At 50.0% G+C, this 23,749-nt stretch overlaps 1 protein-coding gene across 1 annotated transcript; it reads right to left on the bottom strand.

Annotated features, from left to right (window-relative positions):
- Positions 1–7,645: 7,645 nt before the first annotated feature.
- Positions 7,646–20,624, bottom strand: LRRC58 (leucine rich repeat containing 58; the record flags this gene model as incomplete). The annotated part of the gene is made up of 4 exons (XM_084263047.1): positions 7,646–7,897; positions 9,101–9,378; positions 10,674–10,802; positions 20,110–20,624. 4 exons carry the CDS (start codon positions 20,622–20,624, stop codon positions 7,689–7,691), a joined length of 1,131 nt encoding a protein of 376 aa, XP_084119173.1. The 3' UTR covers positions 7,646–7,688.
- Between the last annotated feature and the right edge of the window lie 3,125 nt (positions 20,625–23,749).

The raw sequence follows: 23,749 nt of genomic DNA, 5'->3' as shown, positions 1-23,749 counted from the left end.
CTATTGACGCAGGTCAAGTTTATAGCAGTAAACCAGAGCAGACACATACTTCTAAACTCCACATGAAGAGGGCAAGATGCCCACAGCCCTTTATCAAGAGATGGAGAAGTGAACAAGGGGTTCCTCAACACGTTTCACCACAGCTTTCTTCCTCATGGCCCCCAGCTGTAGAGACCTCAGAGAGCAGGGATGAAAATCCCTGCTGCTGTGACAAGCCTGGACTACGCCAGCTGGCAGCATTCAATCAAGGAAAGTGGTTTTTTGCCTCCTAAGGCCATGCTTCTCCTCTCCACACACGCACACCAAACAAAATTTGCTTTCCTAAAAGCACTGCAAAGCGTTTTTAGGCAGGATGCTTGGAGGGCTGGGGTTGAGCTGCGGTCAGGTGCCCAAGCTTTTGGGGTGGGCTTTGGCTTTCCCAAGGAACTGTGGCAAAGGGTCACCCCTGAACAGGTTTTCGGAGCGCAGAGCTGCCAGATGGGATTGCAAGTTGTGAAAGACCAGCATGAAGTTTCAGAAATTCTTGGACCATTTCAAAACGTGTTTTGACGAGCCCAGTCACATGGGTTTGGGTTTTTTTTTTTTTGCAAGGCCTTTTATGATTGTATCTCTCAGCAGAAGACTCGCAGCTGCTTTAAAGAAAGAAAAAACAAACAAAAAGATGCAATTTAACTCCAAATATCTGAAGACAGTAACTTGGGAAGGCAGCTTTTGAAAACACGCTGCAGTGTTTGTTTGAAGATAAACCCCACTGCTGCAAGCCACTGGGCTCTGATTTGGAGAATATAAAGGGTGCCTGGCTATACAGATGCAAGGGCATTTCAGAATCTTCCAGCAGGTTCCTTGCAGCAGCGCTGTGCACAACAGAAATAAAGTGCCAGATTCAGCCACCGCTTTCACCAGCCCCCTCTGCCTACTGGGAGGTTTTCATAGCAGGGGGTTGAGTTCCTTGAGTCCCGTGGACGCTCCAATGGAGAGCAGGGAAGTATCTGGGGAAACAAAGTACTGCCCTGAGCGGCTCAGAGGGCTCCTCTGCCAAGGAGGTACCAGAGCTGCAGTGACCTGTTAACGTGATAGAAAGGATGGTCTCTGATGGCCAGGCTTCTCCCACCTCCAAAAAAATACCTGGCGTGTGTGAAGCAGAGGGGTATTTAAGGGAAAGAAAGGGTCCCTTACTTCTTCAGCTCTGCACCCATATTCCTCCCATTCCCATGGCCTGCTGGCTTGGTGAAGATTTGTTCAGTGTCAGCCTGTTCACAAGCAGAACCCGTTAAGTCACCCGCACCAACCACGTGGCGGTTGCTCCTGAAGTGCAACAGGGCTCCCCTCCCCACAGTTGATAAATCCCCACTTCCAAAGCAAGGCTTTGGAGAGCAACCACACAACCTTGTCTGGCACAAAGGGCAACATTCGCTCAATATTACACGTTTCTTATAAAGTCACTTTTAGCATGGATGCCAGGACCCCCAACAATTGAACCCCCCCCATTTTTCCCCAGTGACATTTCCTGTTCCTGTCCATTTCCAAAGCCCTGAAGGCCAAAATGTACCTTTCTGGGACAGGCCCCAAACAAAGCATTCCCACGCCTTTCATACAGGCACTTTCACCAAGAACAGATGCTTGTGTCCTTGCTGATGTAAATGGTGACATGCCAACCTGCTCGGCTTCAGCTTGTGACCCCCCTGCCCCCACCCAAACTATCCTCCAGATGGAGCGTTTGGTTGGCCCTCCCAACATACCAGTTCACCAGCATCCACGTCACAGCACAGCGGGGGCCTGGTACTACTCCTGGTCTGTCACGTTCCCTCACAGAAGCAACAATGCAGCTTGGTGAAATAATTCATTTGCCAGCACAGCAGCAACAATCCCTGGAGATGTGCAAGTGGCAGCTGGCCTCGTGGGCTCTGACACTCTAATTAAAGTGTAGTAATAAGGACAAACATATGCCTTGGTCCCAACTTCAGGCCCTACTTCTTCTACAGAGCCAAGAAGGGTACAGCACTGAAGATATGTTAACCCCCTACCAGTCTGATAGCAAGCTTCAAGCTGCCACCACCAAGTCCCAGGTCAGAACAAAGAGAAGGGTCCTAGATGTTCCCTTGTGACCAGTCCTGGAACTGACATCACACTAAGGGCTGCACCCTCATCTTGTCACAGAAGACCAGTTAGACGCAGGACTCAGGCTCAGCTGTGGGCTCTGTCCTAAAAGGACCTCAGCTGCCATTAAACCTCCTTGTCAAAACGCTCCACTTTACCTGTTCTGGTGCTGCAGCTTGCTGTGCTCTCCCCTCTCAGCAGTCAGCAATCTCAACCTTTCTCCAGTAAGTCACCACAGAGCAGTGGCTATTGGAAAGGCAAGAGATGCTTGGACACAGCCTGCCATCTCCAGACAGCCCTGGTTTTCTGCAGTGCAGCACTAGGACAAACTTTCTTCCAATAAATTTTTCTTTAAATATTTTTTCTTTAAATGGTTGGCAACTGCTACTCCCACAAGCTCAGTGCAGAGGAAAAGGTGTGCACACTCAGCTCTAGCTGCCCTGATTGCCTAAGGCATTCCATCTGAGCAGGAAACATGTAACTCTGTCAAGAGCTCTTCCAAAGCATCAGCCTAACGCTGCCTTTCAGACCTGTGCACCTGTGTGTGACCCTGCAGCACCAACCAGACATTCTGAGCGACCGCTTTGGGCACCTACCTACCTCGTGTTTCATCTACACTCATCGCATCAGTGCTGTCAGCCCAGAAGACAGCTGGAGAGCCAGGAGTTGCTCCTGGAGATTAGAAGATGGACAACTAGTGTCAGGAAGACGCTGGACATTCGGAGACATTTCTGCACTTCCAGAAGCAGAGAGGCCATGGACACTTCATCCTTGGAGGTTTCTAAGACTCAGCGAGAACTAGTGCTGGCAGCAGTCCTGCTTAAAGAGGTTGGACTAGAGACCACCAGAGGCTCCTTTGAACCACGACTTCCCCGGTTCCTACTCTGAATTTAAGAAAGGTATTCAGAAGGCACAGAAAATGTTCTTTAAATTAGTTCACAAAAAGAGGCAAGAATATTCCGAGCTGGTTTATTACAGGCAAGGTCACCGCTTTCCTCGGTATTTTATGTTATTTGAAATGGGGCTGCTGCATAATTTGAGAGGTTTTTCATTATGTATGAAGTTGAACCATCTTTGAAATGGTTCCTGCTGAAGTTAATATCAAGTAATTCTTGTTTCCCACTGTCCCATTTTCCAATACACCACATTTCTGCACTGACAACTGGTAATTGCACGGCAGGATCTGACACATTTTGGCAATAGATCACAAAAACTCTTCAGGATGTAAGAGGAAACATGGGATTACACAAGAAACAGGAACACATTAGCCAGTTAACATGATCAGAAAATTAACATTCAAAAAGTCATTTACAGTCATTTTCAGTGTTAGCATATTAAGAGGGAAACAATTCAAGAAGTTTAGAACTGTTGTTTCATATTGCTGGAGAACTCCACCGTGACGCTGCCTTCTCTGGTTTGTGCATTTACCTCTTTTTTTGCAATACCTGAATGGAGATGCTGGCAAATAATGGACAGACAACTGTAGAAATAACACTTTTGGTTTAGTGTTTGCAGTTTGTTTTACAGCTCATAACAAAATACTGTTAAGAGATATTCTGCATTCATACATTTCTAGCAAAATACACTTTCAAAAACATAAGGCACTTCTTTAAAGGATTTCCTAAAACAATTGCTCATGATAAAAATTCAACGAGAGGCCTGGATGAGAAACCTTTCTAACCTTACTGGTCAGGTCAGTAAAAGATCAATCCTCTAGTCAGGCAGGCAAACGAAATAATCAATGGAAAGGTTTCCAAGACAGAGTTACTGCTGTATTAGCGTGCATTCTGAAGTAGTCTATTTGAAGTATCTTCAGCTGGGGAGGGAGGGCACGGTGTGAATAAGATGCATTAAAATAAGTTCTTTGAACTGAGTAACAAAGACACATTGCAGGGATTAAGTTTCATTACTTTCATTGGATTAAATTCCTTCCATTCATTATTGCCAACAAGAGCAAGGAACAAAAAGAAGCTGGTTCTCCCCTCCCTCCCCCCAACTCCCATTATAATTCAACACAAGATTTCAAAGACTTAAAATGACCAGGACAGAAGCCTGTGAAAAACTGCATCTGGCCACTTCAGAGAATGTTTAAATATTCATTACTGACTTCCTCAAGTCTCACCTCTTATTAAAGAGGGAGAAACATAAAAGAACTGGCAACTGTCTAAGTTGTTTCCAGTCAGATGGGTATTTTGCTGCTTTCAGGCAGGACCCCAGAGCTCACCCGAAATACCTGCGTTCAGGAGCGCTCCAGCAGCTCCCCTTGGCAGCGGTGGCGGGGCAGGGGATGAATGCAGGCAGGGCCTCAGGCCCCGCGGGAAAGCAGGAGGGAGCCACTCGGCTTCACAGGCTTGTGCCTCGCCCTCAGAGCCAGCTTCAAAGGCCGGACGTGCTGCGCTGCTGTAGCAACACGGGGACTGATACCAAAACACTGACTGAGGGCTTCACTCGCAGGAGCATCTGCAGGAACCGAAAGCCACTGTCCAAACCTGACACAGAAGGGCTGTACTGCGGGCAAAACCACCGCCGACTTCTCTGGGCCCCTGAGGAGGGGATGGTCGGGACCCTCCACCCATCAGTGCCTATTCAAGATGCCTCTCACCTATTTCATTTTATTGCCCAGTACATTCCCTGGTCTTTCTTTGTGGGCTAACAATTGTTGATAAACTTGACTCCTGGGGGCTCAGCATGCTAGGCAATACATTACAGACCCTCATCCCATGTCTTCTCAAATCCACCTCCAAAGGGAAACCCAACAACCCACCAACCATTTGTTTTTCATACAAGTCCTTGATCATTTTAAATTCCAACTTACTTGAATTGCACTTTAAAGCCCAGCAGCAAAAAGAAAACTTGTTAGATATATTCAGGAATATATATAAATTTTTAAGAGACATTTTACTAAGTCTCAAAATGCAGAGAGAGAGAGAGATACCAATGCCTAAGATGTCAAGTTTTGACCTGGCTACAATGAAGAAGCTGTGAAAAAACAATTAGCCTATTAGCCCTATTAGACTTGGGACAGAGATAGGATGCCTGTTCAGCTGTTAAATGCAGTTAAGGATGGAGGTAAACTAGAACCAGCCACCACTGGTCTTTGCCTGTCACACACAGAGGTGCTACTCTGCCAACAGGAATCTAACTTTGCAAAGAAATGCATGGCTTCAAGACAGCTGCTGCTAAAGAGAAGAAAAGAAGGTGGTACCTCATGGCCCTGAGCTGAAAAGATCTTGAGATCTCAACTGGCATGGCTCACTTGCACTGGCCTAAGGGCCAAGCTCCGGATCACTCGGTTGCTCGCTGCCGTTATACTAACGGCCGATTTAAAACCGCAGCTCTGCAGGCAGCCAGGTTACTGACCTCCACATGGGTATGATGACACTGACTTGGGACAGGAAGAAGCACCTGAAGGAGGAGCTGAAGAATGAAACACGGACCACTCACTGATCCAAATTTAACTAACAGTATACAGTTGTTTTCCCTCAAAATCTGTAGGTTCTTTCCCAAGCAAACCTCACAGAATTTGCTAAAGTGACAGCCAGTTGCTTTGCACATAGACCTTACTGTGTCTTAAAAATATACTTCAAAATATTATTGGAAAGGCACAGAGCACGTGCAGTTTAGTTCCTTATGGATCTGTGTGTAACCTTCAGACTAAGCTGCAACGATTAATAACAGACAGGGTGCTATTTTACAGCCAGGTTGTTCCTTTCAAACTCCAGTTCTCTCCGAAGGAAACCAGGGAAATGAGCAGTGCTGTCATGGAAATGCAAGGCAAGAAGTTCAACCTGCACACCAAGACAGACTGGAACATAAGAAGTTTCACAGACATTACTCTTCAGGTCACATTAAAGGAAGAACTGTAGTCAACAACAACAACAAAACAAAACAAAAATCACTAAAGCTAGATACAAAGAGTAGAATTATCAAAGTGCTTTAATATATAAAGTGTCAAATATAATTAAACAGGGCCATTAACACAGAACTTCCCTAAGATTTTCAAATAGGTACATGTGTTTTCTGAATGCAGGAGGGCACGGGGCTTTCATTTCCCCTGTAGGACCAAAGCAGACTAAGAAGAGCTTTTCTTGTTCATTTAGCTTCTTGCCACGATGTATTTGCTCTGCTCATGCATTTGAAGGCACAGTTGGATCTGCTCTACCTGAAACTGCATTGAAAGGACTGTGTGCCATTAAATATTAATGAAGGAGCAAGTTATTGCTGAGCAAAACACACAACAGCCCCATAAAGTAGATTTATAGATACCTATCAATTAATAAAATTAATTTTTATAAACTATCTCTTGCTACTTAAAAGTTCTGAGCCATTTTCTGCAGCTTTCCTTTAAACAAAGTTTAAGGTAACCAAATGTGCTATTTGAGCAATCCACCAGACTGCCAAAGCCATTAGAAGAAGAGCAAATGCCAACAAATAAATAAGGAAGAGGTTTCAAAACCAGCTCGTGCAAGATGCTCAGATGATGCACCTTTAGCCTCGCTACCAGCTTCTCCTCGAATGAGAAGAAACCCACATTCTCCACAGCTCTTCTCTTGGTACTTCCAATTCCATAACCTGCTGCCTACTTAGAGCAGATGACGTTAAAGATGGAAGGCAGCTCTGTACGAAGCCCAGCAGAGCTGGCTGCAGCGGGGGGGACACAGTTGTTTAGCAACAAGAAACGTCAATCGAGGCCCTTCCTGCCACTCACAGATACAAAAGCAGATTTGCTCCAGGAAGCTGAGACTCAGAAACACGACACAGAGCATCACTTCTGGTCCCTCTCACAGGCACGTACAGCCACAAGTCTGAAGTGATACCAAGTCTCAACAGAACCACTCGTCTGCTTTCTGAAGGCACCGTAAAGGCAGCAACACTCGAGGTGTAACAGGAAGAGGCAAGAGGGAGGACAAATAACAAATCCAGTTAGGAAGAAATGCTAAGAGCAGCTTGGTGTAACAAGGGAGAAAAAAGGTGGCTCAGTTCAATGATGGCTGCAACATCTGTAACAGCACAGAGACCCTACACCTCTAGGTAAAGGAAGAGTAACGAGTGTGGAAGAATCCACTCCCGAACAAAAGAAACCCAACTCCCGTGTTTAGTGGATGGCTCTAAAATCAGCAACTGAAATCAAAGGAGAGAGCAAAGAATCAGAATGCTATATAAAACATCGGGATCCATACATACTCACATGGCATCATTAGCCTGTTTCTGATTTACCACAGTGTTTAAGGATCTCTGGACAGTCTCCTTTGCTCTGCAGGATGACTGAAATCCAGCAGAGTGTCACCTATTAAAAGCCTTCTTGATCCGCCAGTGAGAACGCATCCCCCTCCTAAGCCCATCTGAGGGAGGAGGGGTATCTCCCAGACACCAGAGGTTTCTAACAACCCCAGGCACCCTACAGGCAGTATGCCACCCAGTTAGTTCTCCTAAGTAGCAGCAGCACTGCAAGAAGCAAGTACAGCCCTGCTGAGATGTTCTGCCCCTTACGTGGCCTTGAGGACAGTTTCTCGTCAGCCCTTTCAGGCCAGAGGCTGATGCTTCGCTGTTCAAACCACGTCTTCCTTCCAGTCCTGGCCTCTTGCTCCCTGTTATCCCAGCAGGACTTTCTGCATCCTGCGCGCAGCGACGCTGGCTTCATCCTCAGAGTCGGACTCGCTCTGGGAAGTGGAGCTCTGGGAGGCAGAGCTGCAGGGAGAGGAGCACTCCGGGGAGCACAGGTAGTGCATCAGCGGGAGGCGGTACTTCCCACAGAAGTCAACGAACTTGATTTGTCTGACGCAGCTGTCAAAGTAGACACCTGTCAGGGCAGAGGGGACAGTTGCAACACGTGAGACCCCCCGTGCAAAGAAGCCTGGAAGCTCTGGAAGGCTGTGGCACCTGGTACAAATGCCTCAAACGTGGATTTAATTGACCCAGTGTTGAACGTGGAAGGACAAGGGATACTGGAGGAAGTGCAGGGACCCCTATGGAAATGTAAAATTTCTTTTCTTAGTAAAACAAAGAAATAATCCTGTAAAACTGCATTTGCTAGGTGATTCAGAACGGCACGCTCTACATGAAAAGAAACTTCCAAAGAATTCAGCCATTTCTTCTCACCATTAACGAGAAATCTCAGGCTGGGAATTTGCAAATTTCTCAAAAGTTAAATTAATTTATTCACTCTATTTTCCAATCTGTAAAACCTCTTGTACCAGCCAGCAAAAAATGCATTTACAAATAGACCTTCATGGCTCTACTTTTCTTCTGCTTGAGTGAAGTCACCATGCTGAGTTTGGATGCTACTTTCCATGGCAACCGTGTTGCTGTAACACACAATTACTTTCCCTTCCTGTCACAGCAAGTGATTTCAGACACTGACATTTTCAGAAGTTTCCAGCAGTGCTTTAAGTCCTAGCTGGTCTGGAGTAAGCTTTTCTCCTGCAGTGCTAGAGCAACGCTGCAGTACTGTGCTAGTTCAGCAGGCAAAGTGGAAAAGCAAAACCAATCCGCTGTTACCCAAGCTGTGCAAAACTCTGAACCAGGAAACATTTCTTTCCCTCCAACACAAGTTCCAGCCCTTCTGTCTTTACTTTTTTTACATGCTTTGATATTGTCCTGTAAGGAGATAAGATAACAGCCTGCATTATGACTGCAGGGTAGATACTAATTAATGATTTCCCACCTCCCTCCCCACCCCCCTCCCCCCATAATCTTCTAAAGGCTAAACACGCAGATCATTTACTCTGGATAAAGATTATGCATTAAGCCAAATTAAGCCCAAGCATTCCAGGCTTTTCTATGAAGTTCTCTCCTTCCAGGAACTACATGCTAGTTGTCCCTTACTTGTTCAGTCCTTGCTTGGGATGACTAGTGTGTAGTTCCTCCTCTTTTCCATCCAGAAATGAAGCTTGCTGTTCAGCAAGTTCTCCTGTCCGTTACGTAGCCTGAGCTATTTTGGGGCAGAGGGATTGAAAGCACAGACAGATACAAGCAAGAAGCAGAGCAGTGAAGGTGAGCTTACCCCCACATTTCGGGTTGGGACAGTTGCTGGCCAAGCTGAGATACCGGACGAGGTTCTCCGGGAGATCACTGGGAGCGTAGGGGACGTTGCGAGCTTTAATTGTGCGCCCAGCCAGCTCCTGAAGGCTTGGGGGGTTGTAGGTCAGGTCACGGACAAACCGAACCACCAGCGGGTTCCCACGCAAGCTCAGCTCTTCCAGGTGCACCAGGTTAAGGATCTCTCGAGGAAGGTAAGTCAGCAGGTTATTGTGCAGGCTAAGGGAACGCAGGGAATGCAGCCTGAGGATGGAGATGGAAACCCAAGTCAAAATGCGTGAGCAAAATCATTCCACGACTGGATCACAGGGTGCTGACCCCTCTTCCCCTCTCCCACCAATTTCTTTCCCTTGGCTTTTCCTCCTTTTAAAGCATAAATCGATATTAAAAGAGCTGCTGCTCCCTCCAGCATGCACAATGCCCTAGAAGACTTGGCTCAGCTCTGGAATGCCTTAGAAGAAAAACATTCCTGAACAGGCCACAATCCCTCTCAGTATTTCCCTTGCACACCCCCCAAAAAAGGTAGCACAGAAGCATATAAACTGAGTGCTTCCAGGGGGGGAGATAAGATTTTCTTGTACCCAGTGTATGCAGCAAGAACAGCTCCATGCAGGACTTTGAAGAAGCCACCTGCTTTCACTCATGCATTACAGATGATTGCTGGTAGGCGGCCAACCCTGGAAACCCCCATGTTTTCACTGCTTGCGGCTGTACCACCTTGTGCTGAGATGCTACCAGACCTCAAAAGCTAAGCAAGGTCAGGCCAGGTGAGCATCGGGACAGGTGACAAGCAGCTCCTCAGCTTTTGGCAGAGGCCTTATCCTCTCTGAGGAAGCACAAAGCAATGCTCCAGCACAGCATCCAGAGCTGCTCTCAAACCAGTACCCGTTACAAGACAAACGGAGTCATTAAATGCTGCATATCAAAAATAATCCCAATGCACCATCAATCTCCAGCTCTGAAAACTCTCTGCTGCCATCCAATTGCTTTTGGGGTCACAGCTGCACACTGAATTCTTCACCTCCCATCTTAGGCTACCCACATGGAGTTTTTGCAGTATCCTCTTCTCCCCCCATCATGAAACAGGTAAAACAGCTCATCGCCCAGAGCTGCGCTGCAGGATTTAACGAATGCTAAAACATGCTGGGGTCTAGAATGAGAAATGCCAAGGGAACAGAGGGGATGGTAAAACACAAACAGGCTCTCAGTGAATGACAGAACAGACCAAGAATGCAGATCATTCTTCCTGAGTTGCTCAGGTGCTTCTCAGGGCTTCCTGTACAAACCTATGAATTTACCTTAAAGCGTACACTTGCTGCCACTTCCCTCCTCCCCCATAACCCTTGGACTGAGATTTCTGTATTATCCCTTCGTGCTCTGCCTGCAGTGCCCCACGCTGAGGATCTTCTTGTTCAAGTTTAGCCACCCAAACAAAGCAAGGGACAAACAGGTCCTCCCAGGGGATGTTATCCACACGTGCAGAAGAAAGAGTTCGAAGAGTTAATTACGGCTGGTGGCTGATGACAGTAAATACTCACTGTGCCAGCTGAGGTGGAATGCTCTGGATCTTGTTGTCACACAGGACTAGATAGCTCAGAGAAGGCAGGTTTGCTAATTCAGGTGGAATTGAAGTAATGAAATTCCCTCCGAGGTACAGAAACTCTAAGCTGAAATAGAGAAAACATTGGTATTACTTCATTAAGGTCATCTCCATTGTCATTTAATAACAGGTTTTCTCATCTCCTGCTTTTATTAAAGAAAACTTACAGATGACAATGTACAAGATAATTTCCTAGAGGAGGAAAAAACCCAAAAGCTAAGCTGCACATCAAATTTACCACAAAGCTGTTGTTTCACCAGAGGTACATTGAGATTTACAGAATCACAAGGTTGGAAAAGACCTTTAATATCATTGAGTCCAACCGTTCCCATCCTGTGCTGAACCAGATCCCCAAGTACCTCATGTACCCTTTTTTTAAACACATCCAGGGAAGATGACTCAACCCCCTCCCTGGGCAGCCTGTTCCAGGCCCTGACAACTCTTTCAGTGAAACATTTTTTCCGAACATCTAACCTGAACCTGAATCTACCTCCGGCAGCCACCATAACCTCTGCAGGTAGGCACCAAACAACTGAGCATCCCTACACCAACCCCACCTGCAAAGCTCCAGCTCGCATTTGTAAGGAAGAGCAGCCTGTGCACACACGGTCTGCAGCGCCAAGGCAGCTCCTGCTGTGTCAGCTCATCCGAGTTCTCAGTGTCAGGGGGGTTGGAGCTCTATGATCCTTGGGGTCCCTTCCAACCCAGACCATTCTATGATTCTATGTCAGCAGCAGCCAAGCAAGAGAACAGTGTCTCTCCTTGAGACTCCCGTGGGGTCTTGGCCCCACAAAAGCGCTGGTTGCACTTTATGGTACCCTGAGTCCTCAGTGACCAACTGCAACCTTCCAGCCAAAGCCAGAGGCTGCTCTGACACAAGCACAGAGCGCATCCAAGTGTGAGACACCTCCAGCTCAGCCCAGCAGCTGAGGAAGGCTATGGATACAGCTGGCAAAGAAACACACAACCAAACCATCAGAGGGACATGGTGCTCAACCCAGAGAAGGTCTAAGCTCTGCAACTGTGCCACAGGGTGCACGGAGCACCAGAAGAACTCCTCCCTGAGGCTTCCTCTGAGACAGAGCAGAACAACAGTAGAAAAGAGAATACTTTCTTCAGTTCTTGCAAGGAACGTGAAACCAAAAGATTCAACAACAGCATCTACTTGGGCTACAGGGGCCACTAACACAGCACACAGGTCCATCTGCCCAATAGGACAGAATGACAGATCTCTGCCACACATGAGGGGATGCTTGTAGAGCTCATGTTCCCCCAGATTTGCTTGCCTCTTTGAAGGATGTCAGAGGCAAGCTAAATACCTGAGATTTGACAAAATGGGCAGAAAATGAAGCCATTCCTAAGCCTTAGATTTAAACTGAGTTTGTCTATGAAAGGAAGTAACTATATTTGCTTCAGCTGAGGGATCAAGTGGGACAGCACATTTGGTTGTTCTCAACATGCAAAACCCCCCTCCACACACACAAAAAAAAGCACAAGACACCCCCCCCCCCCCACTGCTCAAAAGTCACCTCTCTTCAACACAGAGAACCTGTACAATAGACCAGACTATTGCAGTTGTAAGGGACCCACAACGACCATCTAGTCCAACTGCCCAACCACTCCAGGACTGAACAGGACAAACCATGGCTCTAAGGGCACTGTCCAACAGCCTCTTAAACACTGACAGCCCTGGGGCATTGACCACCGCTCCAGGAAGCCTGTTCCAGAGTCTGACTGCCCTCTCTGTAAAGAAATGCTTCCTCATGTCCAGCCTGACCCTCCCCTGGTGCAGCCTTGATCCATTCCCACGTGTCCTGTCACTGGGCCCCAGGGAGAAGAGCTCAGCACCTCCCTCCCCACTGCCCCTCCTCAGGGAGCTGCAGAGAGCCCCGAGGTCACCCCTCAGCCTCCCTCTCTCCAAGCTCAACAAGCCCAAAGTCCTCAGCCGCTCCTCACAGGACAGGCCTGACAGCCCTTCCACTGGCTTTGTTGCCCTCTGGTCACATTCAAGGGCCTTCAAAGTGGTGGGGTCCAGACCTGCACCCAGTAGGTAAGGAGTGGGGGGTAGGAGGAAGGTTGCTGTGCAGGGACCACGTCAAGGGGAGATTAACTTTAATTAAATTTTGATCCCCTAACAAAGCCCAGAGTTTAAACCAAAATTCCTCCTTCAGCCTCCATTGTTTCCCAAGGTGGATTTAGGCTGCTTGGCTCTCATTAGGAACATAATCGCTGACCATACCATTCTTGGGCATATTTTAACTCCATGCCATTGCAGGAGCCCACACTGAAAACTGTTGGGCAAGGGAATTCTAGTAACGTGGATTTCAATGTTTAAACAAGTTTTAGATGTGTACAAGTCTCTGCTTCCTAGGAAAAGTGAATAATTAACTCTTTATCCTCTGCGTTGGAAGACAACAAGGCCTGAAAAGCCACACTGTGCAAAACTACATACTCTACCAGGGAAGGGGAGTGCAAAATGTAAAGGAAATAATGGTTCTGAAATTAATTCCAGGGTGTGAAATGCACAAGTCCCCAGAGCAGCTCACTGCACAAACTAAGCAAGCGAAAACATTGCCTACAAACCTCTTACAGCTTTCAAACCCATTTCTGGGTAAAAACTGTGCAACGAGAGCAGCCATGCTAGCTTGGACCTACAATCCCAACATCAAACCACCTCCAATGAAAAATCCGCTAAATAAGTGAATTCCCTCACTGACAACAAAGGGCTTTTAAAAATGGTTTTATTTTTACCTATCTTCTGAAGCACCTTCTTGAGGTTAGCAAGGTAACCTAGTGACTCACTAGGCCCAGTCCTGTCCAGTCCATTCAGAATTTCCAATGGGAACTTAAGAAATTACTTACATGGAAAACATATCCAAAAAGCCAAACAGGGTGGAAGTTCTGAGAGTACAGAGTATAGTTTAAATGCAGCAAAGACGATCTCAACTTCCAATGAAACATTGCTCAGTGGGCAAAAGACATCTGTAACCCCTGCTCCCCGAAATACAGTTTGCTAGGAAGAAGGATCTAGCCTACCTAGTCTTGGCTGAGTAAGATGGAGGAACTAACATCAGCCATTTCTGCATCAAAGCACTGACAATTGAGCAAAACTACTGATGACACAGGCAAGGATCTCCAAGAGACACAATCCTTCTGTAACAAGTGCTGATCATGCCACTGGGACCACAGATCATTCCTAGCTCATCTGCTCCTGGCCCGATGTTGTCGTTGTACTAAGCCTGCACCTAGAGGCCAAGCCAAGGCTAGCTCTCGAGCTGTCCTACTTGAAGGATGGCTTGCTGCTCAGTGAGATGAGCAAAAGCACTAAGCTCTGCTCTTCTCACAAAACAGCCCCTCTAAAGAGGCAATCCACAGCGTTTACCACAGCTTTTCGCAGGAAGACCGTAACAGAGACAGGACAGAGCTTAGGGAATGCTTCTAACTAACCTTTCACACTAAGGCCCAGTTTGTCTGACAATCATTAATCTGTATAGTCATTTGGACCAGCCAACTAAGGTCTCGTGCATTGCTGTGTACACAGAGGGAGAGCTGGAATTTTTCTATACTTTGAGAAGTCAGCACAGGCACTCAGAAAAACCCGAAAGCAGCCAGCCTCAAGCAGGTGTAAGCTCAGTTCCTATTCTTGAAACTCGAATTCACGACTAGAGGTACTTCCAACCTCCCACGTGGAGCTGGCTGAACGAGTTTCAAGAAGGGCACAAACACTACCCAAACTCACCTCAACGAAAACTGAACATTCCGCGCCCCCCACCCCCAGTTTGATGGAGTAACTAAGAGGGGCTGACACTTTCTCTCCTGTCTTTTAGCAATGTTTACAAATACACTAATAGAAGTCCAGAGTCCCTCCCAGCCTGGTACCCCACGAGCCCCTCGCCCAGCAAATTCAGTACTAACTGCAGGCAAGCAGCAGCTGGCACACCGAGCCCATCATCACGTGTCACTCCTCTCCAGCGCAGGATTTCACGTCACCCAGCGCAGGGTGGCAGTGGAAATCCTTTCACATGTGGGTACAAGGGAGTGGGGAAACGCTCAAGAAACGATGAATCGATTCAGGCAGCTGCTGCAAAGTTTAACAAGCCAAGGGACTGTACGCTCTTGCTTGAGTATGTCATAGAGGCTTCCAGGTCATCATACAGGGAAAATAAAAATAAACAACTAAAAATGCCCCAAAACACTCAGTAAATCAGAGGAGCCCAATCTGAGCACTAGAGGTTATTTTTTTAACACCGTATCAATTACCCCAACCCCTCCATAGTCATGTTTCAGAGGAGAATGTGTTCTGGCATAGAAGATACTCAAATTTTCAACCCGCCCTGTTTCCCTGCAGATGCTTCTTTGGATAAAAGGCAACAGCTGACATCAAAGAGACGCATCTAAATAGGTAATCTAAAAAAGAAACAATAACTCTGAAATAGCTCCAGGTCTTTTTATGATAAAACTTTTCAGCAAGAAATTTCCAGGGCAGATTTGAGGCTCATGCAAGGGAGGAATCCGAAAGCAGCCCACACCGCGCTCCTGTTCACCCTGTTCTACGATTTGCTAATTCCCCAGAGAACTGCATCGCCTTTGCTGACAGGCAAATTTAAGATCAAACGGTCGTCTGGAAACTACTTGCAAAACGTTTGAAGAGGGGGAAGAAAAAGGAGAGGCAAAGCAAGCAGATTTCCTAACGCTGTATCTTTATCAAAGCTTCACCCGCCGTTTTTCCCACACGGCTCGCAGCCGCTCTTAAGCGAATGCTTGTCCAACACGCTCGGTGCTACCCAGGAAGGAAAGCAAACACTCCGGTTTTCGTCGTGCCTGAGCCTTCACACACAACTCGGGTGAATCCAGTTAAGCATTTGGGGCCTTTGATCCCAACCCTTGCACAACTGGGCTTCACCGGAGGAATCCAAGCAAGAAGGAAAGGAGCATGCACGGGGAGATGCCTGGGAAGAGCCTGGCTCTTTTCCAAGCTCTTTCCACCTGCTCCTGGTGGGCTACTGAGCGCTGGAGAACAAACCAGAAGAGCAAGATGAAACCCAAAAGTCACATCAGGAGATCCCAGTTATCCACTGCGTTTCACTAAGATCTTGAGAATTTCTCCCTCTGCGGGACACTTGTGTTTCCCCAGGCGCACACACTGAGGAAGACAATCCATGCATGTGGCTAAAGGCCACAGCTGGGCTGTGAAGATCAGAGCTGCACTTTACCAGACTTGCCAAACACAAATATTGTCCAGAATGGGCACGAGTTCATGACCACTTTTGTAGCTCCCCAGTCATGACACACGATGGTCCTTAGCACATCCCCAGCTGGATCAGCAAGGCAAGGATACCCACAGCCAGTGGGGCGGTGGGATATCTACGCAGATCGCAGCTTGGGAGCTGCTGGGGGCTGTGAATCAAGCCTGGAAGAGAGCGACTAACTGTAACGTGTCACACTGCAAACACAGCAAGGTCGGTGCTGGAAGGAGAGTTACAGAAAAAGATTACACTCATGCCCACCTACGCCAAGCTCATCTTTTACATGGCAACAAAGAGGAAAGCAATGCAAAGAGGGCTGCCCTCATCCATCTGGTGCATCTTCTACTGGGAGATCACAGCAACAGCCACTGCTGCAATTGAGGGCTTGCAGCGGGCTGACACTGCCAGCTAACAGTGACTGGGGGAGATGGGCATACAGATGGAGCCGGCACAGACTCAGCGTGATTAAACGAAGCTCTCAGCAGGGCCCACATTTACCTTTCTCAGAAAGGAACGAGAGAGGCTGTTGCAGGTCACCACAGACACCTGGAGTGGAATTAAATGGAAAGAGCATTGTATTTGCCTAATGGAAAACATGAAACAAAGGCTATTCATCCTTGGTGCCAGCATGCTATGATCAGCATCATCCTGCTGCCATCATCAGAGCAATCATCATCATCCACTTATCAAGCCGTGTGAAGGAAGGTTCAAGCATCAGGACATCTACAGGTGGCCCTTCTACAGCGGCCTGGGAGGTAACTGTTAATCAGGTGAAAGGCACTCACCCTCTGCGCAGGATCTTGTGCTGCACACAAAAGATTTGTGCAGGCAAGGACAGGGCAGATGGCTGAAGCTGGAAGGAGTAAGACAAGACAGCAGCAGGACTAGCTATGGCTCCTACTGCTGTTCATTAGCTTTCCAAATCACTAGGAGCACGTTAGGGCAAAGTTTTTGCACAAAATGCCTGACCCCAGCTTGCTACAAAGCTGTGAATGTTATTATCTCTGTGTGAGTAACAACACACAGCACACATCTCCCATTCCCGGGCCTTTGTGTTTGTAGGTGCCAGCATGTTCCTTCTCCTTCAGCACATTGGACCCCCAACAGCTTTTTAGTCTTTCAACTTCACCACATGGACTCCTCACCTGCTGCATTCACGGCCTTTACTAGAACTGATGTGTGTAGCCCCTTCAAAAGCTACAACAGGAAACTGTATGGGGTGCGGAAGATGAGAGGCTTAGAGTTACCAAGTTTTTTTGGCTTGTTTTGGGTTTGTTTTGGGTTTTTTAAAAGTCTCACCAGAGCCTGGACGTTCCTCAGAAACGTAAAAACTATTTCTAAATCTCTGCAACTCTGCTCAGCTCTATAATCAGTGACTGGAGCAAATGGGAAGCTGCCAGGGTCACGGGAAGAAGAGAACTGCTGGCCTCAGGAACTCGGGGAGGAACGTGTCCGGTCAAAGTGCTGCCTGCATTCCTCCGGCCTCAGTGACCAGGAGGCACGAGAAATAATTATTTTATAGGAAGTTGCATGTGGAAAAAGGCTCCAAGTCCTGCTTGCCAGCAACAGGAAGATGGACACCTGCAGCCTGAGCTGCGAGGTTAACACCTGCCTTACTGCCCTACGACCTGCAGCAGGTCCCACGTCCCATCCCTGAGTTGAGAAACAAACAGATGCCTCCGCGTTGCCCTGCCACAGCAGCTGGCTCTGCTCTATCCTCGCTCAGGCTGGTTCTACCCACTTGAACCCCACGCATGCTCACGTTGCGGACACCTCTCTTGTTGGCAGGTAGGAGGAGGCTCTGGCAGTGGTTTCTCTCCAGCACGTATTTACTATCTTTTTGGCAAGGGTGCCAGGTCATTGGCCAACCGGGTCCCAACATGAAGATTCAGGATTCCCTCCAGAGGGGTATTAGGCCATGAAGTTTTCTCCCAGCTCTGGCAAGCAAGCGTGCTCCCCTGTTTTGTTACCCAAGCACTGCCCGATACCGAAGAGCCAGTGATGGCACAGCGGTGAAGAAGCTGACGATCCCGGCGGAGCGCGGATTCGCTATCTTGAGCTAAAGTTCAATTATACCACGGTGACACATGAGCAGAAGTTCAATGAGTTAGTGGTGATTACGCAGGCAGCAGACACAAGCTGGGCCTAGTTGAGTTCTTCTACCTGACACATCACTTTGTCACGATAAACAGGCGGTTCCACAGCCTTGTCCGCGTTTGCCCTCTTAGAACTGTCATGCTGGGGGGGTTTGAGCATGACCAGCTGAGACAAGACAGAACAAAGGGGAGCCTTGCTTCAGGGCAGACCAGAGGAACAAAGCACAGCAGCTGTGCAGCAACAGTTCAACACCGGTGCAGCACGGAGCACAGCGCACAGCCCACTGGGGCACCACGTGCTGTGCTGCCCAGCCTGGTACCTGCCCAGGGCCTGCAGCGTCACAAAGAGCGGGGCTGAAGTGTCTGTTCTTGGGGTGGGGGAAAAAAACAAGAGGGAAAAAAAAAAAAAAAAAAAAGAGGGAAAGAAACCACAACCACACAAGAGCACATAAGTAGCATCACAGAGACTCTGCCTCAGAGGTAGGTACAACAATCTGGCCCCAGCCACATCCTGGATGGTCCCATGAACAATTTCCCTCCTCCACTGGCCTCCTCTCCCATGAAGCTGGTGCCACTGTCTTCATTTCCTTTGTAATTCCTGAAGCAACTGCCCCTAAGCAGAGAGAAAGCTGAGGTTCCTCCTCTGCACAACAGACCCAACCCAGGGCTCAGCCCAACTCTGCTGGGAAGGGCACAGGCATGCCCTAGCACTCAAAATACCTCATAGCATCTCTCAAACTTAGCTTAACCCAGCATTGCTCCGGATCCTCAACAGGTGCACGCTGCACCATCTGGACAATAGCTGAATACAAAATTCTATTGCACTGCAGTGGACAAAACCCATTTCCCATCAGCACTCATGCAGTTCTGGTACCTCCAGCCTCAGACTGCGGGAGACAGCACTTCACATGTAAAATCCTGTGCTTCCACTTGATGCGGTTCTGCCGAGCCATTGGGGCAAATCCAGCTACTTAGGGACAAGCTTGGAATCTGCTTAAGAGCTGCTTCTGGCAAGTCCCTTGGCAAAGAGCTGGGGTGAAGAACATTAAGACACAAAGTCTTAGCAGAGAGCTACCCAGGTCTGAGGCTTGAGAAACTTACAGAACACATGGAGGTGTCCACATGTAACATGTGAGCCAGAACACGGTCCCCAGCTTGCCCAGGAGGATGCCAGGCTTCAGATATACCTACCCCAGGTCCACGCGGGCAGTCGATAACCACTCCTACCCAAGATCTGTTCACACCCCACCAATATTCCCAGCTACATGATTCAGCCACAGGTTTCTATGTCATCAGCCCATGGCGGTTTTATCCAGCCCCTGAGCCAGACCCTGAGCACAGCCTAAGGGCTCTATGCTTCAGAAGATCCATCAGCTGATCTGTCAGATCTACATGAGCTGGATGGGTGGAGAAATACAACAAAAACCTAACCGTGCCAGCAAGCACCCTGAAGAGATTTGAACTGTGTGAGCAGAAAGGCCCTATTGTTTACATAAGCCACAACCAGATCTTTATTCTCCTGTGCGGTCCGTCCTGCAGCCGTGAGCTGCGTGAGACCAGGGGGGTTTATTTTGCTCTTGCCCCGAGATCTGTATTAGGGCAAAGCCCCGGAGTGCCTTCTGCCTGTCTGTGTGGACACACACACGACGCACTGTCATGAAGGGAGCCTCCCCTACACCAAGCAGCCCCAGGACCAGTAAGTCCTGGAAGAGCCGCCCACGTAGCGAGCGCAGAAGGCCCACAGTCCGCCTGAGGAGTGGGTTTGAGTCCCGGGAACTCAGCCTGAGGAAGGGGAAGAGACACGTTAGCAGCAGCAGTACTTGGAGGCATCTGAGCCCGGACAAAACTCACTCCCTGAGCGGGAGCACACCCCGCTTCGCGGCGAGAAAATCCGGTTGGGTTTGCCTGGCAGCCGCTGGGGCTTTCCCTGTCCCCCCGGGCAAAGGCCCGGCGGCCCTCGGGGACGGAGGGGGGTGGGGGGGTGGGGGTGGGAAGAGGAGGGGGGCCGTCCCGCCCGGCGCCCTGCCCTCACCTGCGGAGCTCCTGGATGTCGGGCGGGATGCTGTGGAGGCGGTTGCCGCCGAGGCTGAGGCTCTGCAGCCCGCGGAGCCCCAGCAGGGCGGGCGGCACCTCGGCGAAGCGGTTCCCGCTGAGGTTGAGGACGCGGAGGGAGCGGCCGAGCGGGGCCTGCCCCAGCCCCTTGGGCAGCGAGCCGGGCCCGCCCAGCCGGTTGTTCTTGGCCAGGAGCGTGTGGAGGCGCGGCAGGGCCAACAGCTCGGCGCCCAGCTCCGCCAGCCCCGTCCCGCTCACGTCCAGCACCTCCAGCGCCGGGAACCACTGCGACAGCCCGGCGGGCAGCGGGCCCGACAGCCGCCGCGGCGACAGCACCAGCCGCCGCGCCTCGGCGCTACGCCGCGCCGCCAGCTCTGCCGCCAGCTCCGCCTCCGCGGCCGCCTCATCCTCGCCCTCCGCCGCCGGCGGCGGCGGGCTGCGCCGGTCGGGCTCCGGCTCCAGCTCCAGCTCCGGGGCCGCGCCGCCCGCCGCCATCCCGCTCCCAGCGACCGACGTCCCCGCGCGGCGCCGCCGCCCTTGCGTCACCCCGGGGGCTCCCACGCATCGCCCCGCCCCGTCCCGCCCCGCCCCGGAATCTGAATAGCCCCGCCGCCCACCCCCCTCCCTCCCTTCAGCCCCACCGCTTCATGCTCGATCCCGGGCTCGCCGCCCGCCGAGACGAGAGCGACCCCCGCGGCCGTAGAGGGGCGAGCGCTCTTATGCAGGTTGCGGGGCGCCCGCGAGCCGGCGGCGGGGAGAGAGGGAGTCTCGCCGAGGCCCCGGAACGAGCATAAGAGGGAGATGGGAGGCTGGGCGGCTGGGGTCAGCCCCCCAGCCGACCGAGGAGGTGACCATTGCTGCCCCCGTGGGGCCGTTACTCACCTCTTGGTTCCCGTTACAGCCCCGCTCCCGGCGGGCCTGGCCAGCCGAGCCGCCGGAGAACCGCCGGGTGCCCGCAGGGGTGGGGGGCTTGAAACGCCACCTGCTCCCTTCATAGTGCTTTACGCCAGGCGTCGGGTGACGCGAATGACCTTCCTCCCACCCTTCTTTCACTCATCCTCACACCCCCAGCCCCGCCGATACCCGAGGCCCCCCGTAGCTGCGGGAGAGCCACGCCTGTGGGGTCCCTGGCCTTGCAGTGGGCTAGCGTTCTTGTTCAGGGCTTCACTGCTTTGGTCCTTGCGGCCCCCGTGTTGGTGGGGCACCAAAAACATAGGTGCCACGACCTATCTCCCTGCCCAGCTGTGGAAAGGCAGCTTTAATCTCCAGCCAGGGCACTGGCAGGAGGTGCCCTGCAGCACCCACGTCTGTCAGGTGAAGACACTGGGATCCAGGTTACGCGTTGATTGTCCTACTTGTACCGTACGTGCACGGGCACCACTGGAGATGTGTGGTTTCAATTCACCGCCCTTTGGACAGCGGTTAAGGGCGGTGTAATCAGTAAGCGCCCGCTGGAAGAAGCAGCAGCATGACAATGAGAAGATTCGCAGCCGGAGGGAACTTCTGCCCTGACAAAGTCCGGGCTTACGGAACAGACTGGTCTCCTTGTGATGCGTAGAGGAACCAACAAGCAGGAGCTTGGCCACTTCCCACATGCTTAAAAACCCTCATTGTCGTAGAGTGTAAGAAACGCAGACAGACTGTGGTTGGGTTGTACCAGCCGCGAGTTTAACAACATTGCACCAAGCAGCAAAGGTGCCGAGTTTGGAGGTGTCCAGAATACTGTGGATGAAACCCATGGTCCGCTTCTTCCTCTGACTCTCCAGTGAACTCTGGATTTTACCACTACAAATATTTAGAAGGGGCAGCTCCTGTTCCTGTTGTCAGCGCTGCGCTCAGCCTTCGAGAAAGGGTGTGCTGTATGTAGCAGGCGGGGATGCACAGATCACCTTCCGTGGGACTTGTTTCATTTGTTCTGTAAGTGTCTCTGGATTCACAGATGCAACCCTTGAGGGGAACCTGGAGATTGCTGCATAAGAGCAGACGCTGTACCAGTGTGGTCATCTCTTTTCAGTAGAGTTTTGCCCACTCCATCCATAAAGGTTGTGATATATCAGCTGGCTCATGATAGTTTGTGGGAGGTTTTATGTAAGCACATGAGTTAGGTCACCTGGGTTTTGTTCTTGTCTCTTGTAGTGCTTTAAGCCTGTTTTCTCCCAAAGTTGTGTCCTGTGAACTGATCCATTGCTGTCAGGAACTGGCTCTTAGGATAGGTTAGGTTGTTCCCATTTTCAGCACTGAAGTTAATAAATACTTTTCAAATGCAGTTCAGAGTCTTGATCAACCACTTCAGTAGAGTATTTCTCAGTCTGAAGCTGGAGAATTTTGATGTAGCTACACAGTGGCGCGACTCAGTGATACTCAGGTCTGCTTAACTCCATAAACAGCCAGGCCAGAGTTTTTGCCAGTCCTCTGCCTGAGGTGAGTGACCGCTTTCCTGCTCCTCCTCTCTCCCACCCCAAAATCATTTCACTTTGGTAAGTATGCATGATGCCCAAGGCACAACATTTATAGTGCCATCTAGCTAAATTGGTAGCCAACACTTCCTTTCATTCCCCCTTAAAATCCTGGGAAATTTTAGCAGTAGAAATTAAAGTAATAAAGCAGAGACACTTCACAGTTGACCAGTGAATGTTGTGGTTTTGCGTGGCTGGGTTCTGGTGGAGGAGGAGAGGCTGCAGGGATGACTTCTGCAAGAAGCAGCCAGAAGCTCTCTGCAGGCCCCACAGAGCAAACACCAGCCAGGCTCAGGGATGGACCCTCTGCTGTTTAGGACCAAGGCTGAGCCCATCAGTGACGATCACAGAGCCTCTGGGAATCACATTTAAGAGGAAAAAACTTTAGCAGCTGCTTTTTGCCACCAGAGATGGGAGTGAGAAGATGTAAGGAGCTGTGTGGGCACCAAGGGCAGAGAAGAAGTGGGGGAGCAGGCACCCCAGGTGCTGGAGAGAAAGATGCCCCAGCAGCCCATGGAGAAAAACATGGTGGAGCGGGCTGTCCCATCTACAGCCTGTGGAGAGGCCCCACCCTGGAGCAGGTGGAAACATACAGAAGACGCTGTGACCCACATTTGAGCAAGCTTCTGGCAGGACCAGCAGCCCATGGAGAGAGTGTCCCACACCAGAGCAGGTTTGCTGGGGTGGGGGGGCTTGTGACCCCGTGGAGGACTAGGCTGAAGCAGTCTGGGCCTGAGAGACATTCTGTGATTTATGACTGCACCCCATAGCACTGACCCACACTGGGGCAGCTGGTGAAGAGCTGAAGGGAAAGGACTCATGTTGGAGAAGTTCATGAAGGAACGGTTTCCCGTGGGTGGGACCCCATGCTGGAGCAGGGGAAGGGTGTGAGGAATGTCCCCCCCAGCTAAGAAGGAAACAACTCATGAGGAACTGACTGAAACCCCCATTCCCCCAGTCCCTGCCTCTCCCCATGCCACAATGTTGGGGAAGAAGGGAGTGAAATCATGACTAAAGTGAAGTCTGCTAAGAAAGGAGGGGTGGGGGGCAGTGTTTTAAGATCATTACCTGACTCTGGTGTCACTGGGTGTGCAGGGCAGTGTCATCAATTAGAGAGTTTTCTGTCCTTTGTTCTGTGCTGAGTCTGTTCTGCCCGTGATGCTG

Source organism: Gallinula chloropus (genome assembly GCF_964237585.1).
Source record: "Gallinula chloropus genome assembly, chromosome: 1".
NCBI classification, from domain to species: Eukaryota; Metazoa; Chordata; class Aves; order Gruiformes; family Rallidae; genus Gallinula; species Gallinula chloropus.
This window is presented reverse-complemented; position numbering and strand designations above follow the sequence as displayed.